The 14,036-nt window shown below is 46.1% G+C and overlaps 1 protein-coding gene across 1 annotated transcript; it reads left to right on the top strand.

Annotated features, from left to right (window-relative positions):
* Positions 1-1,153: 1,153 nt before the first annotated feature.
* Positions 1,154-3,004, top strand: LOC139580866 (3-mercaptopyruvate sulfurtransferase-like). Its single transcript, XM_071409951.1, has 2 exons — positions 1,154-1,845; positions 2,052-3,004. The coding sequence occupies exons 1-2, from the start codon at positions 1,257-1,259 to the stop codon at positions 2,351-2,353; spliced, it is 891 nt and encodes a 296-aa protein (XP_071266052.1). The 5' UTR covers positions 1,154-1,256; the 3' UTR covers positions 2,354-3,004.
* Positions 3,005-14,036: the final 11,032 nt, after the last annotated feature.

The raw sequence follows: 14,036 nt of genomic DNA, 5'->3' as shown, positions 1-14,036 counted from the left end.
CCTACTCTTCTATATTTGCACACACTGTAGATAGATTTTTCTATTGTGTTATTGATTGTACGTTTGTTTATGTGTAACTCTGTGTTGTTGTTTTTGTCGCACTGCTTTGCTTTATCTTGGCCAGGTCGCAGTTGTAAATGAGAACTTGTTCTCAACTGGCCTACCTGGTTAAATAAAGGTGAAATACAAAAATAAAAAATGTAATCATTAATGTCCATGTTTAGTTTATGAAATTGGAAGTTATCAATTGTGATCATGGTCACAGTTCTATCGCAATTGCCAATCAGCTGTTAGAATGCATTAGATTGAAGGTAACAGTCAGCTAGATTAGGCTACAGATTTATTTATTTTTTAAACTGGCTGTTGTTGACAAGCATAGGCCTATTCAGTCATATCCATATTATTAATATTTGATTCAGTTATTGAAATTAGGATCCCATCCTCAGTAGCCTATAATTGGGCAACAGAAGCATTTCTCACCTTGAAATCACCTCACTATTCATGTTGAGTAAATTACTGTCAATTTGAATCAAGCAAGCTGCTAAATTGTTCATTTTACATCTGGCACATACAGCAGTCAAAACTTTGGACACACCTACTCATTCCAGGGTTTTATTTTTTTACTATTTTCTACATTGTAGAATAATAGTGAAGACGTGTGCAAAGCTGTCATCGAGGCAAAGGGTGGCTACTTTGAAGAATCTCAATATAAAATATATTTGGATTTGTTTCACACTTTTCTGGTTATTCCATGATTCCATATGTGTTATTTCATAGTTTTGAAGTCTTCACTATTATTATACAATGTAGAAAATAGTAAAATCTAGAAAAACCCTTGAATGAGTAGGTGTGTCCAAACTTTTCACTGGTACTGTATATGAAAATATACAAAGGTATCATTGATAGGAAAACTTTTTACTGGTACTGTAATAACGGCACAATTGTGAGAAAAGTGTAAAAAGAGCGAATTATATTTTCTCTTGCGACATATTCCAATTCCTTTATTAGTCACATTAGCTTGCAATAATTATTATTTTGATGAAAAACCGAATTTTGCTTCTAAAGTTGTTAGAAGTTAAGTCGAAATTCCTTCGTCGCTCGACGTTGTCGGGAAAATGGGTTTATTGGCTAAATGTGGCAACTCCCCTCTTCCTGGGACTACTTTTCAGGCCTTATGGGCGGGTTTTGAGTCGTCAAGATCCAGTTTTTGAAAATGACCTGGCAACCCTGATTCAGAGTGCAAGATAAGGACAATCATGGCGGCACAAACCCGGGCGCTTGTTTCAGCCAAATGGCTTGCAGATGCGATAAAAAGCAACCTTATTGGACCGAATCTTCGAATTCTGGATACGTCCTGGTATCTAGCGAAATTAAAACGCGATGCAAATGCGGAATTTAACCAACAGCACATACCTGGAACTTCGTTCTTTGATATTGACAAATGCTCCGACAAAACTTCCTCTATGGATCATATGCTCCCAACTGCAAGCTACTTTGCAGAGTATGTGGGGGGTTTAGGTATAGGAAACGATACACATGTAGTAGTGTACGATACCAGCGATTTTGGGTCATACAGCGCACCCAGAGTGTGGTGGATGTTCCGATTATTTGGGCACAATTCTGTATCGGTCCTGGACGGGGGTATGAAGAATTGGCTGGCCGAGGGCCATCCGGTCACTGCAGAATACACCAAGCCAGGACGTGCGGATTTCAAGGCGACCGCCAATCATTCTTGGGTCAAGTCGTATGAAGATGTGCTGAAAAACATCGAGACCAAACAGGTGCAAGTGATTGACGCAAGATCCGCAGGCAGGTTCCGGGGAACCGAACCAGAACCAAGAGATGGTCAGTGGGAACATATGCAAAGATGTATTTTGGCCTCCTGGAATTGATTACATTTGACGTTATTATACATTTTTGCTAATATGATTTTTTAAATGTCAGGACATATTTTGCCCCAATTCATTTTTTATAAAATCTCACCTTCCCTCTTTATCTCTTCCCCTCTTTATTGCTCTCCTTATAATTGTTTTTCTTTCTCTCACACACAGACATTGAGCCTGGCCACATTCCTGGTACTATCAACATGCCTTTTGCCAAGTTCATGGATGCCTCAGGCAAGGAGTTGGAGCTTGAAGTGCTGGCAAAAATGTTCAGAGAGGCAGGGGTGGACTTGGAGAAACCTTTCTGGGTAACCTGTGGGTCAGGGGTCACTGCATGCCACGTGGTTCTGGCTGCTCACCTGCTGGGGCATTCAGGGTCAGTGTCTGTGTATGACGGGTCATGGTCTGAATGGTTCAAAAGGGCTGCCCCGGAGCATGTCATCTCTGAGGGCAAGGGGAAGCAAGTGTGATGTGGAGAGACGGGTAGAGATGAGCACTAAGGAAAATACTGTTGAATGAGTTGCTGATCAATAGCAGGGAGGGGACACTATGAATCACAAAGGAAGCTACAGATTGCACAAAATATGGAGGGTTTTACTGATTTTGACTGAAGATTTTTGCTGAGTTGGATGAATGCGTCATTGTGAAAGAGGTCACCGTTCAAGAGTCCATGAATACAGTATGCCTATGTTTATATTCAATATGTCCAATAAAGGTGTTACAAACTATGCTATATTAATCTATTAATAAAGATTAGAAGGATGGAATGTTTGAGGTATTCGGGTTAGAATTGGACTATGGTTGAGTTGTATGCTCCTACTTAGGGGATTGCAGCCTGGCAACATTGTCTTGTAGATGTTTCCACTGCAGACGTTTTCTAAGGGACTTTTAAAATAATGAAACTTGCTCTTAATGCACCATGAAAATGTAAGTAAAATGTCATTTTCATGTAGTTGTAGTTGCCTTGGTGTGACCTTGTTATGAGATGTAGGCCCACGAAATGTCAAGGGTTTTTCTAAGTGCAGTTCAGTTTTAGTATTAACAGAAGTTTCTGTCAGTTTGATTGCAGGATGTTACTTTGTTTAATTTGCACAATAAAAATATGCCATCTACTGTACAAAGTTCTCTGTTTTGAATTTTTTTCAAAGTGTAACAATTTTTACCATATACAGTAGTCCTTTGTACAACTTTTTCTTATTCAGGGTCAATAAAAAAAAAAACTTTGGTTAGACAAGAAGTTCATGTGAAGACTTCAATGTCCAACGTGTCTACTTTTTACATAGATGGTCATCAATCTAGTATGTGTAGGCCTATATTCTTTATGGTAACAGCGTTTCAGGTTACACATTTTTCTATTAACTTATTTTGGTTAGGCATTTGATGTGAGAATTCGTGTGTAATTGTCAGGGGTGTGTTGTGACTTCTAATTCTTATTGTCCTCACAGTTTGGGCTGGATCTTTGAACACTTTGTGTCCTTATGTGAATGTGACATCACTAAACCCTCACATCAGAAGAAAAAACAGACAACTGCCAAATCAATTCAAAACACAGTTGCTGCACTGTTTAAACTTAAGTGAATCATATATTAAATATAGGGTACATACACTACCGTTCAAAAGTTTGGGGTCACTTAGAAATGTCCTTGTTTTTTAAAAAGCACATTTCTTTGTCCCTTGAAATAACATCAAATTGATCAGAAGTACAGTGTAGACATAATTAATGTTGTAAATTATTATTGTAGTTGGAAACGGCAGATTTTTTTATGGAATATCTAAACTCAGCAAAAAAAGGAACGTCATCTCACTGTCAACTGCAAACTTAACATGTGTAAATATTTGTATGAACATAAGATTCAACAACTGAGACATAAAACTGAACAAGTTCCACAGACATGTGACTAACACAAATGGAATAATGTGTCCCTGAACAAAGAGGGGGTCAAAATCCAAAGTAACAGTCAGTATCTGGTGTGGCCACCAGCTGCATTAAGTACTGCAGTGCATCTCCTCCTCATGGACTGCACCAGATTTACAAGTTCTTGCTGTGAGATGTTACCCCACTCTTCCACCAAAGCACCTGCAATTTCCCGGACATTTCTGGGGGGAATGGCTCTAGCCATCACCCTCCGATCCAACAGGTCCCAGACGTGCTCAATGGGTTTGAGATCCGGGCTCTTCGCTGGCCATGGCAGAACACTGACATTCCTGTCTTGCAGGAAATCATGCACAGAACGAGCAGTATGGCTGGTGGCATTGTCATGCTGGAGGGTCATGTCAGGATGAGCCTGCAGGAAGGGTACCACATGAGGGAGGAGCGTTGAGATTGCATGCAATGACAACAAGCTCAGTCTGATGATGCTGTGACACACCACCCCAGACCATGAAGGACCCTCCACCTCCAAATCGATCCCGCTCCAGAGTACAGGCCTCGGTGTAACGCTCATTCCTTCGACGATAAACGCGAATCCGACCATCACCACTGGTGAGACAAAACCATGACTCGTCAGTGAAGAGCACTTTTTGCCAGTCCTGTCTGGTCCAGCGATGGTGAGTTTCTGCCCATAGGCGACATTGTTGTCAGTGATGTCTGGTGAGGACATGCCTTTCAACAGGCCTACAAGCCCTGAGTCCAGCCTCTCTCAGCCTATTGCGGACAGTCTGAGCACTGATGGAGGGATTGTGCGTTCCTGGTGTAACTCGGGCAGTTGTTGTTGTCATCCTGTACCTGTCCCGCAGGTGTGACTTTCGGATGCACCGATCCTGGGCAGGTGTTGTTACACGTGGTCTGCCACGGCGAGGACGATCAGCTGTCCGTCCTGTCTCCCTGTAGCGCTGTCTTAGGCGTCTCACAGTACGGACATTGCAATTTATTGCCCTGGCCACATCTGCAGTCCTCATGCCTCCTTGCAGCATGCCTAAGGCATGTTCACGCAGATGAGCAGGGACCCTGGGCATCTTTCTTTTGGTGTTTTTCAGAGTCAGTAGAAAGGCCTCTTTAGTGTCATAAGTTTTCATAACTGTGGCCTTAATTGCCTACCATCTGTAAGCTGTTAGTGTCTTAACGACCGTTCCACAGGTGCATGTTCATTAATTGTTTATGGTTCATTGAACAAGCATGGGAAACAGTGTTTAAACCCTTTACAATGAAGATCTGTGAAGTTATTTGGATTATTACGAATTATCTTTGAAAGACAGGGTCCTGAAAAGGGACATTTCTATTTTTGCTGAGTTTACATAGGTGTACAGAGGCCCATTATAAGAAACCATCACTCCTGTGTTCCAATGGCACATTGTGTTAGCTAATCCAAGTTTATCATTTTAAAAGGCTAATTGATCATTAGAAAACCCTTTTGCAATTATGTTAGCACAGCTGAAAACTGTTGTTCTAATTAAAGAAGCAATAAAACTGGCCTTCTTTAGACTAGTTGAGTATCTGGAGTATCAGCATTTGTGGGTTCGATTACAGGCTCAAAATGGCAAGAAACAAAGATCTATCTTCTGAACCTTGTCAATCTATTCTTGTTCTGAGAAATGAAGGCTATTCCATGCGAGAAATTGGCAAGAAACTGAAGGTCTCGTACAAAGCTGTGTACTACTCCCTTCACAGAACAGAGCAAACTGGCTCTAACCAGAATAGAAAGAGGAGTGGGAGGCCCCGGTTCCACAAGAGCATTAGTGAGGTCGGGTACTAATGTTAGGCGATTAGGCCTGGCTCAAGGTCTGTGTTTCAGTTCATCCCAAAGGTGTTAGATAGGGTTGAGGTCAGGGCTCTGTGCAGGCCAGTCAAGTTCTTCCACATTGATCTCGACAAACCATTTCTGTACGGACCTCGCTTTGTACACGGGGGTACTGTCATGGTGAAACAGGAAAGGGCCATCCCCAAACTGTTGCCACAAAGTTGGAAGCACAGAATCATCTAGAATGTCATTGTATGCTGTAGCATTATGATTTCCCTTCACTGGTACTTAGGCTCCCATACCATGAAAAACAGCCCCATACCATTATTACTCCTCCACCAAACTTGTCAGTTGTTACTATGCATTCGGGCAGGTAGCGTTCTCATGTGTTCCGCCAAACCCAGATTCGTCCGTCGGACTGCCAGATGGTGAAGCATCATTCTTTACTCCAGAGGACACATTTCCACTGCTCCAGAGTCCAATGGCGGCGAGCTTGACACCACTCCTGTCGACACTTGGCATGGTGCATGGTGATCTTAGTCTTGTGTGTGGCTGCTCGGGCCATGGAAACCCATTTCATGAAGCTCTCGACGAACAGTTCTTGTGCTGGCGTTGCTTCCATAGGCAGTTTGCAACTGAGGAAAGACGATTTTTACACGCTATGCGCTTCAGCATACTGTAAGCTTGTGGCTGAGTCGTTGTTGCTCCTAAACATTTCCACTTTACAATAACAGCAGCTCTAGCAGGGAAGAAATTTTACGAACGTACTTTTTGGAAATGTGGCATCCTATGACGGTGCCACGTTGAGCTCTGAGCTCTTGACAGTCACTGAGCTCTTCAGTAAGGCCATTCTACTGCCAATGTTTGTCTATGGAGATTGCATGGCGGTGTGGTCAATTTTATACACCTGGCAGCACGGGTGTGGCTGAAATAGCCAAATCCACTAATTTGAAGTGGTGTCCACATACTTTTGTATAAACAGTGCATTCGGGAAGTATTCAGACCCCTTCACTTCTTCCACATTCTGTAACATTACAGCCTTATTCTAAAATTGATTCAAATTTTTTCCCCCGTCATCTATCTACACACAATACCCCATAATGACAAAGCTAAAACAGGTTTTTAGTTTTTTTTGGCAAAAACAATTATACAAAAATAAGGAAATATGACATTTACATAAGTATTCAGAACCTTTACTCAGTACTTTGTTGAAGCACCTTTGGCAGCGATTACAGTCTTGAGTCTTCTTGGGTATGAAACAAGCTTGGCACACCTATATTTGGGGAGTTTCTCCCATTCTTCTCTGCAGATCCAGAAGGTCTGTCAGGTTGGATGGGGAGCGTCGCTGCACAGGTATTTTCAAGTCTCTCCAGAGATGTTAGATCGGGTTCATGTCCGGGCTGTGGCTGGGCCACTCAAGGACATCCAGAGACTTGTCCTGAAGCGTAGTCTTGGCTGTGTGCTTAGTGTCATTATTTTGGGTCGTTGTCCTGTTGGAAGGTGAATCTTCACCCCAGTCTGAGGTGCTGAGCGCTCTGGAGAAGGTTTTCATCAAGGATCTCTCTGTACTTTTCTCCATTCATCTTTCCCTCGATCTTGACTAGTCTCCCAGTCCCTGCCACTGAAAAACATCCCCACAGCATGATGCTGCCACCACCACCATGCTTCACTGTAGAGATGGTGCCAGGTATCCTCCAAATGTGACGCTTGGCATTCAGGCCAAAGAGTTCAGTCTTGGTTTCATCAGACCAGAGAATCTTGTTTCTAATGGTCTGAGAGTCCTTTAGGTGCCTTTGGCAAACTCCAAGCGGGCTATCATGTTCCTTTTACTGAGGAGTGGCTTCCGTATGGCCACTCTATCATAAATGCCTGTTTGGTAGAGTGCTGCAGGTTCTCTGGAAGGTTCTCCCATCTTCACAGCAGAACTCTGGAGCTCTGTCAGAGTGACCATCGGGTTCTTGGTCACCTCCCTGACCAAGGCCCTTCTCCCCCGATTGCTCAGTTTGGCCGGGCGGCCAGCTCTAGGAAGAGTCTTCCATTTAAGAATGATGACAGCCACTGTGACCTTCAATGCTGCAGACATTTCTTTGGTACCCTTCGTTTCAGCATTTGTTGTTTGCATATCATACCTAAGTTTGTGTTATACAGATTATCTGGTCTATAAAACATATCTGTATTTCTGCTTCTGTCTAGACAGGGAGAAGATTATCCATGCCATACTACTGCGATACATGCAATGCTGGCTTGGCTTCGGATGATGCCCATTCTACCTCTATGATGTGCCTAGGTTTAGAGCATGCCATTCAGGCTGTGGATTCCCCCTTCAGCTGCATGTATTGTGCTACTCTCGGCTCATGCCTTTGTGAAGCACGATTAGCTATAATGAATCAGATAAATGCTAGAGGCTCCGGGAGCGGCTTCAAGCATAAACAACCCTCCTCAGCGGTGGGCCCGCCTACCAAGCAGTCCAAGAAGGACAGCGGACCTACTCTGGATGAGTTGGAGGCCCAGGCAGCCTCTCTGTTCTCTCAGCTCCACTCTCTCAGCCCCGACAGGCTCTGTTAAAGACTTAAGACAGGATCCTGATGCTATCTCCATCCTTGCTGGTAATGACCTAGATGAAGAGACCTCTGAGGCCGATTCTGGGTCAACGAACCACGGATCAGAGAGGGCTGAGAGTGAAGCGCCCTGTTCATCAGCTGATATGCAGGAGCTCCTCTCTAGGGTTCTGAAAGCTCTGGATTTCAAACCAGACCTACCTAATCAGCAGCCCGGGCAGAGTGTACATTCCTCAGTGCCCCAAGTTCTCCTATGAACTGCATCAATCTTGGGCTAAGGTGAACTCAAGGTTCCATGTCTCAAGCCAGTGCAAGCCTTGGACCTTCATGGCTTTTCCCGAGGAGTTGGGACTGGACCAGTACCCCATCATGGACCCCATTGTTGCAGCCATGGTCCTCCCAGACAAAAAAAATCATTGGTAGGTCTCCCCGCTGTCCTCTGGGACCTCATCGGGCTGCTGACAACCACTTAAAGGACACCTTCCTGACCTTGGCCATGGTGCCTCACCTCATGAATGCGACCACTCTGCTGCAGGCATACCTGCACGTTCTGATAGCTTGTCTGTCCACTGACGGTGACCCTGAGCTGACGACTGAAATGACTCAGGTGTCCACACTCCTCTCCCTCTTAAACGCTGAGATGTCACGTGCTAATGGCAAAGCCCTGTCTATGGTTATCTCGTCACGCAAACCACTTTGGCTCTCACAGACAAATATGTAGGCCTCCCTTTATGGAGCTCCCCATCTCCCCAGGCCAAGTTTTTGGTCCTGGTGTGGACGCCATTTTGGGCCAAACGGCGAAGCTACAGTCTTTCATGAGTCACACTGCCCCACGTTACCCTACCCAGAGACCATTGCAGTCTAGACCTCAGTTCTCCCCTTCCTTGAAAGGCTGCTTGAGCCCTCCCCCAAACCAGCCATGCCCTGATCAGCCACGTCAACAGGCTCTGGATCAGAGTGGTGCCATCACCAGCATAGGCAGCGGCATAACAAGCACCGTCCCTCTGCTCCGAAGAAGGACGGCCCCCTCAGTCATCCTGATGGGTGTGGCCCCGGCGTCGGCCACATCTTCCACATCCATCGGGTAATGTGGTAGGAGCTTGTGGAGTACCCCTGGGTGCCGGATACAATACTACAGGGGTACAAACTCCAGTTCCGATGCCGGCAACCACAGATCAGAGGGGTTTATTCAACTACAACAGCCTACCCCATGAAAAGAGAAGCTCTCCAACTGGAGATTGCCTCCCTGCTTGAGAATAATTCAATCAGTCAACTTGTATCATCAGAATAGCACAGTGGGTTCTATGGAGTATATTTCCTATAGTCCTCAAGATGGATGGCAGCTTTCGCTCCATCCTGGACTTGAGGCCTTTCAACCGGTGCTTGAAAACCCTCCCCTTCAAGATGCTATCTGTGGCCAGTGTTTCACAACTGTTGCGCTAAAAGATGCCTACTTCCATGTACCGATCCACCCGGCTCACAGGAAGTTCCTACACTTTGCATTCAACGGGATAGCATACCAAGTGTTACCTTTTGGCCTCTCCCTGGCACCAAGAACATATACAAAATGCATGGATGGCGCTCTAGCACCCCTAACATCCCAAGGGATGATAGTATTAAATTGCGTAGATGATTGGCTAATCTGCACTCAGTCCCGAGAACAGGCAGCAGCAGACACAACATTTCTCCTGAAGAACATCTCAAAGATTGGCCTCAGGTTGAACATGCAAAAAAGCAACCTGGTCCCCACACAAAGTGTAATGTTCGTGGGCATGCGGACGACTCGTCTCCAATGAGGGCTCACCTCACCGAAGAGCGAGTCCAGAAAATTGTAGTTCACCTCAATCATTTGGTCCAAGACCAGAAGGTGACTGTTCTTCAGTGTCAGAGACTGAAGGGTCTCCTCTCTTCAGCCTCTATTTTGACCCCATTGGGCCTTCTAAACTTGAGACCCCTGCAGAGGTGGTTCAATGCTCAGTGTTTACATCCCAATGAACACAGGTATTGTTGCCTGACTGTGTCCAAGGAATGCACAAGAGCACTGGCAAGATGGCGATCCCTGAAATTCCTTTCAGGCGGAATACGCCTGAGCAAAGTCCATTGGAGGGAACTAGTTCAAACAGAAGCCTCCTTGACAGGCTGGGGAGCAGTATTGAGGGGTAGGGCAGGCAGCGAGACATGGAGCCCAAGCTGGTCTAAACTCCACATCAACATGCTGGAGTTGAGCAGTCCGGCTAGCACTACTCAAATTTCTCCCACAAAGGCGGGGCAAACATGTGCTGGTACAGACAGACAGCACCACAGTGGTAGCATACATAAACCACTAAGGGGGTCTGGGTTCCTTCCGCCTCCTCGAGATGGCACATACAATTCTGCTGTGGTCACAGAATAATCTGGCGTCACTAAAAGCTGTACACCTCCCAGGGATCCTGAACACTGTGGCGGACATGCTGTCCAGAGAAGGCCATCCGGAAGGGGAGAAGCGACTACATCCCTGAATATGAGTCGCATGTGAGGATTCTTTAGAGAAGTGGAGGTGGATCTGTTTGCCTAAGAGAGGAACACACAGTACCCCCTCTGGTTCTCAATATCCAACCCCCCCGAGCAACTTGGCCTAGATGCCCTGGCCCATGAGTGGCTGAGGAAGAGGCTATACGCCTTCCCCCCTGATCCTGCTGATTCCAGCGACTCTGGACAGAATCAGGGAAGCGGACCACCAGGTCATTCTACTTGCTCTGAGATGGCCGAGCTGCCACTGGTTAAGCACCATACTGTCACTCTTAGTGGGGACATCATGTCAAATCAAATCAAAATCAAATCAAATTTTATTAGTCACATACACATGGTTAGCAGATGTTAATGCGAGTGTAGCGAAATGCTTGTGCTTCTAGTTCCGACAATGCAGTAATAACCAACAGTAATCTAACCTAACAATTCCACACTACTACCTTACACACACACACAAGTGTAAAGGGATAAAGAATATGTACATAAAGATATATGAATGAGTGGTGGTACAGAACGGCATGGCAGATGCAGTAGATGGTATAGAGTACGGTATATACGTATGAGATGAGTACTGTAGGGTATGTAAACATAAAGTGGCATAGTTTAAAGTGGCTAGTGGTACATGTATTGCATAAAGATGGCAAGATGCAGTAGATGATATAGAGTACAGTATATATACATATGAGATGGGTAATGTAGGGTATGTAAACATTGTATTAAGTGGCATTGCTTAAAGTGGCTAGTGGTACATTTTTACATAATTTCCATCAATTCCCATTTTTAAAGTGGCTGGAGTTGAGTCAGTATGTTGGCAGCGGCCGCTAAATGTTAGTGGTGGCTGTTTAACAGTCTGATGGCCTTGAGATAGAAGCTGTTTTTCAGTCTCTCGGTCCCTGCTTTGATGCACCTGTACTGACCTCGCCTTCTGGATGATAGCGGGGTGAACAGGCAGTGGCTTGGGTGGTTGTTGTCCTTGATGATCTTTATGGCCTTCCTGTGACATCGGGTGGTGTAGGTGTCCTGGAGGGCAGGTAGTTTGCCCCTGGTGATGCGTTCTGCAGACCTCACTACCCTCTGGAGAGCCTTACGGTTGTGGGCGGAGCAGTTGCCGTACCAGGCGGTGATACAGCCCGACAGGATGCTCTCGATTGTGCATCTGTAGAAGTTTGTGAGTGCTTTTGGTGACAAGCCGAATTTCTTCAGCCTCCTGAGGTTGAAGAGGCGCTGCTGCGCCTTCTTCACAACGCTGTCTGTGTGGGTGGACCAATTCAGTTTGTCCGTGATGTGTACACCGAGGAACTTAAAACTTTCCACCTTCTCCACTACTGACCCGTCGATGTGGATAGGGGGGTGCTCCCTCTGCTGTTTCCTGAAGTCCACAATCATCTCCTTTGTTTTGTTGACGTTGAGTATGAGGTTATTTTCCTGACACCACACTCCGAGGGCCCTCACCTCCTCCCTGTAGGCCGTCTCGTCGTTGTTGGTGATCAAGCCTACCACTGTAGTGTCATCCGCAAACTTGATGATTGAGTTGGAGGCGTGCATGGCCACGCAGTCGTGGGTGAACAGGGAGTACAGGAGAGGGCTCAGAACGCACCCTTGTGGGGCCCCAGTGTTGAGGATCAGCGGGGTGGAGATGTTGTTACCTACCCTCACCACCTGGGGGCGGCCCGTCAGGAAGTCCAGGACCCAGTTGCACAGGGCGGGGTCGAGACCCAGGGTCTCGAGCTTGATGACGAGTTTGGAGGGTACTATGGTGTTAAATGCTGAGCTGTAATCGATGAACAGCATTCTCACATGGGTATTCCTCTTGTCCAGATGGGTTAGGGCAGTGTGCAGTGTGGTTGCGATTGCGTCGTCTGTGGACCTATTGGGTCGGTAAGCAAATTGGAGTGGGTCTAGGGTGTCCGGTAGGGTGGAGGTGATATGGTCCTTGACTAGTCTCTCAAAGCACTTCATGATGACGGAAGTGAGTGCTACGGGGCGGTAGTCGTTTAGCTCAGTTACCTTAGCTTTCTTGGGAACAGGAACAATGGTGGCCCTCTTGAAGCATGTGGGAACAGCAGACTGGGATAAGGATTGATTGAATATGTCCGTAAACACACCAGCCAGCTGGTCTGCGCATGCTCTGAGGACGCGGCTGGGAATGCCGTCTGGGCCTGCAGCCTTGCGAGGGTTAACACGTTTAAATGTTTTACTCACCTCGGCTGCAGTGAAGGAGAGCCCGCAGGTTTTGGTAGGGGGCCGTGTCAGTGGCACTGTATTGTCCTCAAAGCGGGCAAAAAAGTTGTTTAGCCTGTCTGGGAGCAAGACATCCTGGTCCTCGACGGGGCTGGTTTTCTTTTTGTAATCCGTGATTGACTGTAGACCCTGCCACATACCTCTTGTGTCTGAGCTGTTGAATTTCGACTCGATTTTGTCTCTGTACTGAGACTTAGCCTGTTTGATTGCCTTGCGGAGAGAATAGCTACACTGTTTGTATTCGGTCATGCTTCCGGTCACCTTGCCCTGGTTAAAAGCAGTGGTTCGCGCTTTCAGTTTCACGCGAATGCTGCCGTCAATCCACGGTTTCTGGTTTGGGAATGTTTTTATCGTTGCTGTGGGTACGACATCGTCAATGCACTTCCTAATGAACTCGCTCACCGAATCAGCATATTCGTCAATATTGTTGTTGGACGCGATGCGGAACATATTCCAATCCGCGTGATCGAAGCAGTCTTGAAGCGTGGATTCAGATTGGTCGGACCAGCGTTGAACAGACCTGAGCGCGGGAGCTTGTTGTTTGAGTTTTTGTTTGTAGGCTGGAATCAACAAAATGGAGTCGTGGTCAGCTTTTCCGAAAGGGGGGCGGGGGAGGGCCTTATAAGCGTCGCGGAAATTAGTATAACAATGGTCTAGTGTTTTTCCAGCCCTGGTAGCACAATCGATATGCTGATAGAATTTAGGGAGTTTTGTTTTTAGATTAGCCTTGTTAAAATCCCCAGCTACGATGAATGCAGCCTCAGGGTGTGTGGTTTCCAGTTTACAAAGAGTCAGATAAAGTTCGTTCAGGGCCATCGATGTGTCTGCTTGGGGGGGAATGTATACGGCTGTGATTATGATTGACGAGAATTCCCTTGGTAGATAATGCGGTCGACATTTGATTGTGAGGAGTTCTAGATCAGGTGAACAGAACGACTTGAGTTCTTGTGTGTTGTTATGATGATCACACCACTTCTCGTTAATCATAAGGCATACCCCCCCGCCCCTCTTCTTACCGGAAAGATGTTTGTTTCTGTCGGCGCGATGCATGAAGAAACCAGCTGGCTGCACCGACTCCGTTAGCGTCCCTTGAGTTAGCCATGTTTCCGTGAAGCAGAGCACGTTGCAATCCCTGATGTCTCTCTGGAATGCTACCCGTGCTCGGATTT

This window comes from Salvelinus alpinus, chromosome 1, assembly GCF_045679555.1.
Source record: "Salvelinus alpinus chromosome 1, SLU_Salpinus.1, whole genome shotgun sequence".
Taxonomy (NCBI): Eukaryota; Metazoa; Chordata; class Actinopteri; order Salmoniformes; family Salmonidae; genus Salvelinus; species Salvelinus alpinus.
Note: the sequence above shows the minus strand (reverse complement) of the source record. Positions and strands in the feature narration are given on the sequence as shown.

Coding starts and splice junctions, on each gene's coding strand:
- LOC139580866 (XM_071409951.1), top strand. CDS start 1,257: ATGGCGGCACAAACCCGGGCGCTTGTTTCAGCCAAATGGCTTGCAGAT. Junction 1,846..2,051: donor CGAACCAGAACCAAGAGATG/GTCAGTGGGAAC, acceptor TCTCACACACAG/ACATTGAGCCTGGCCACATT.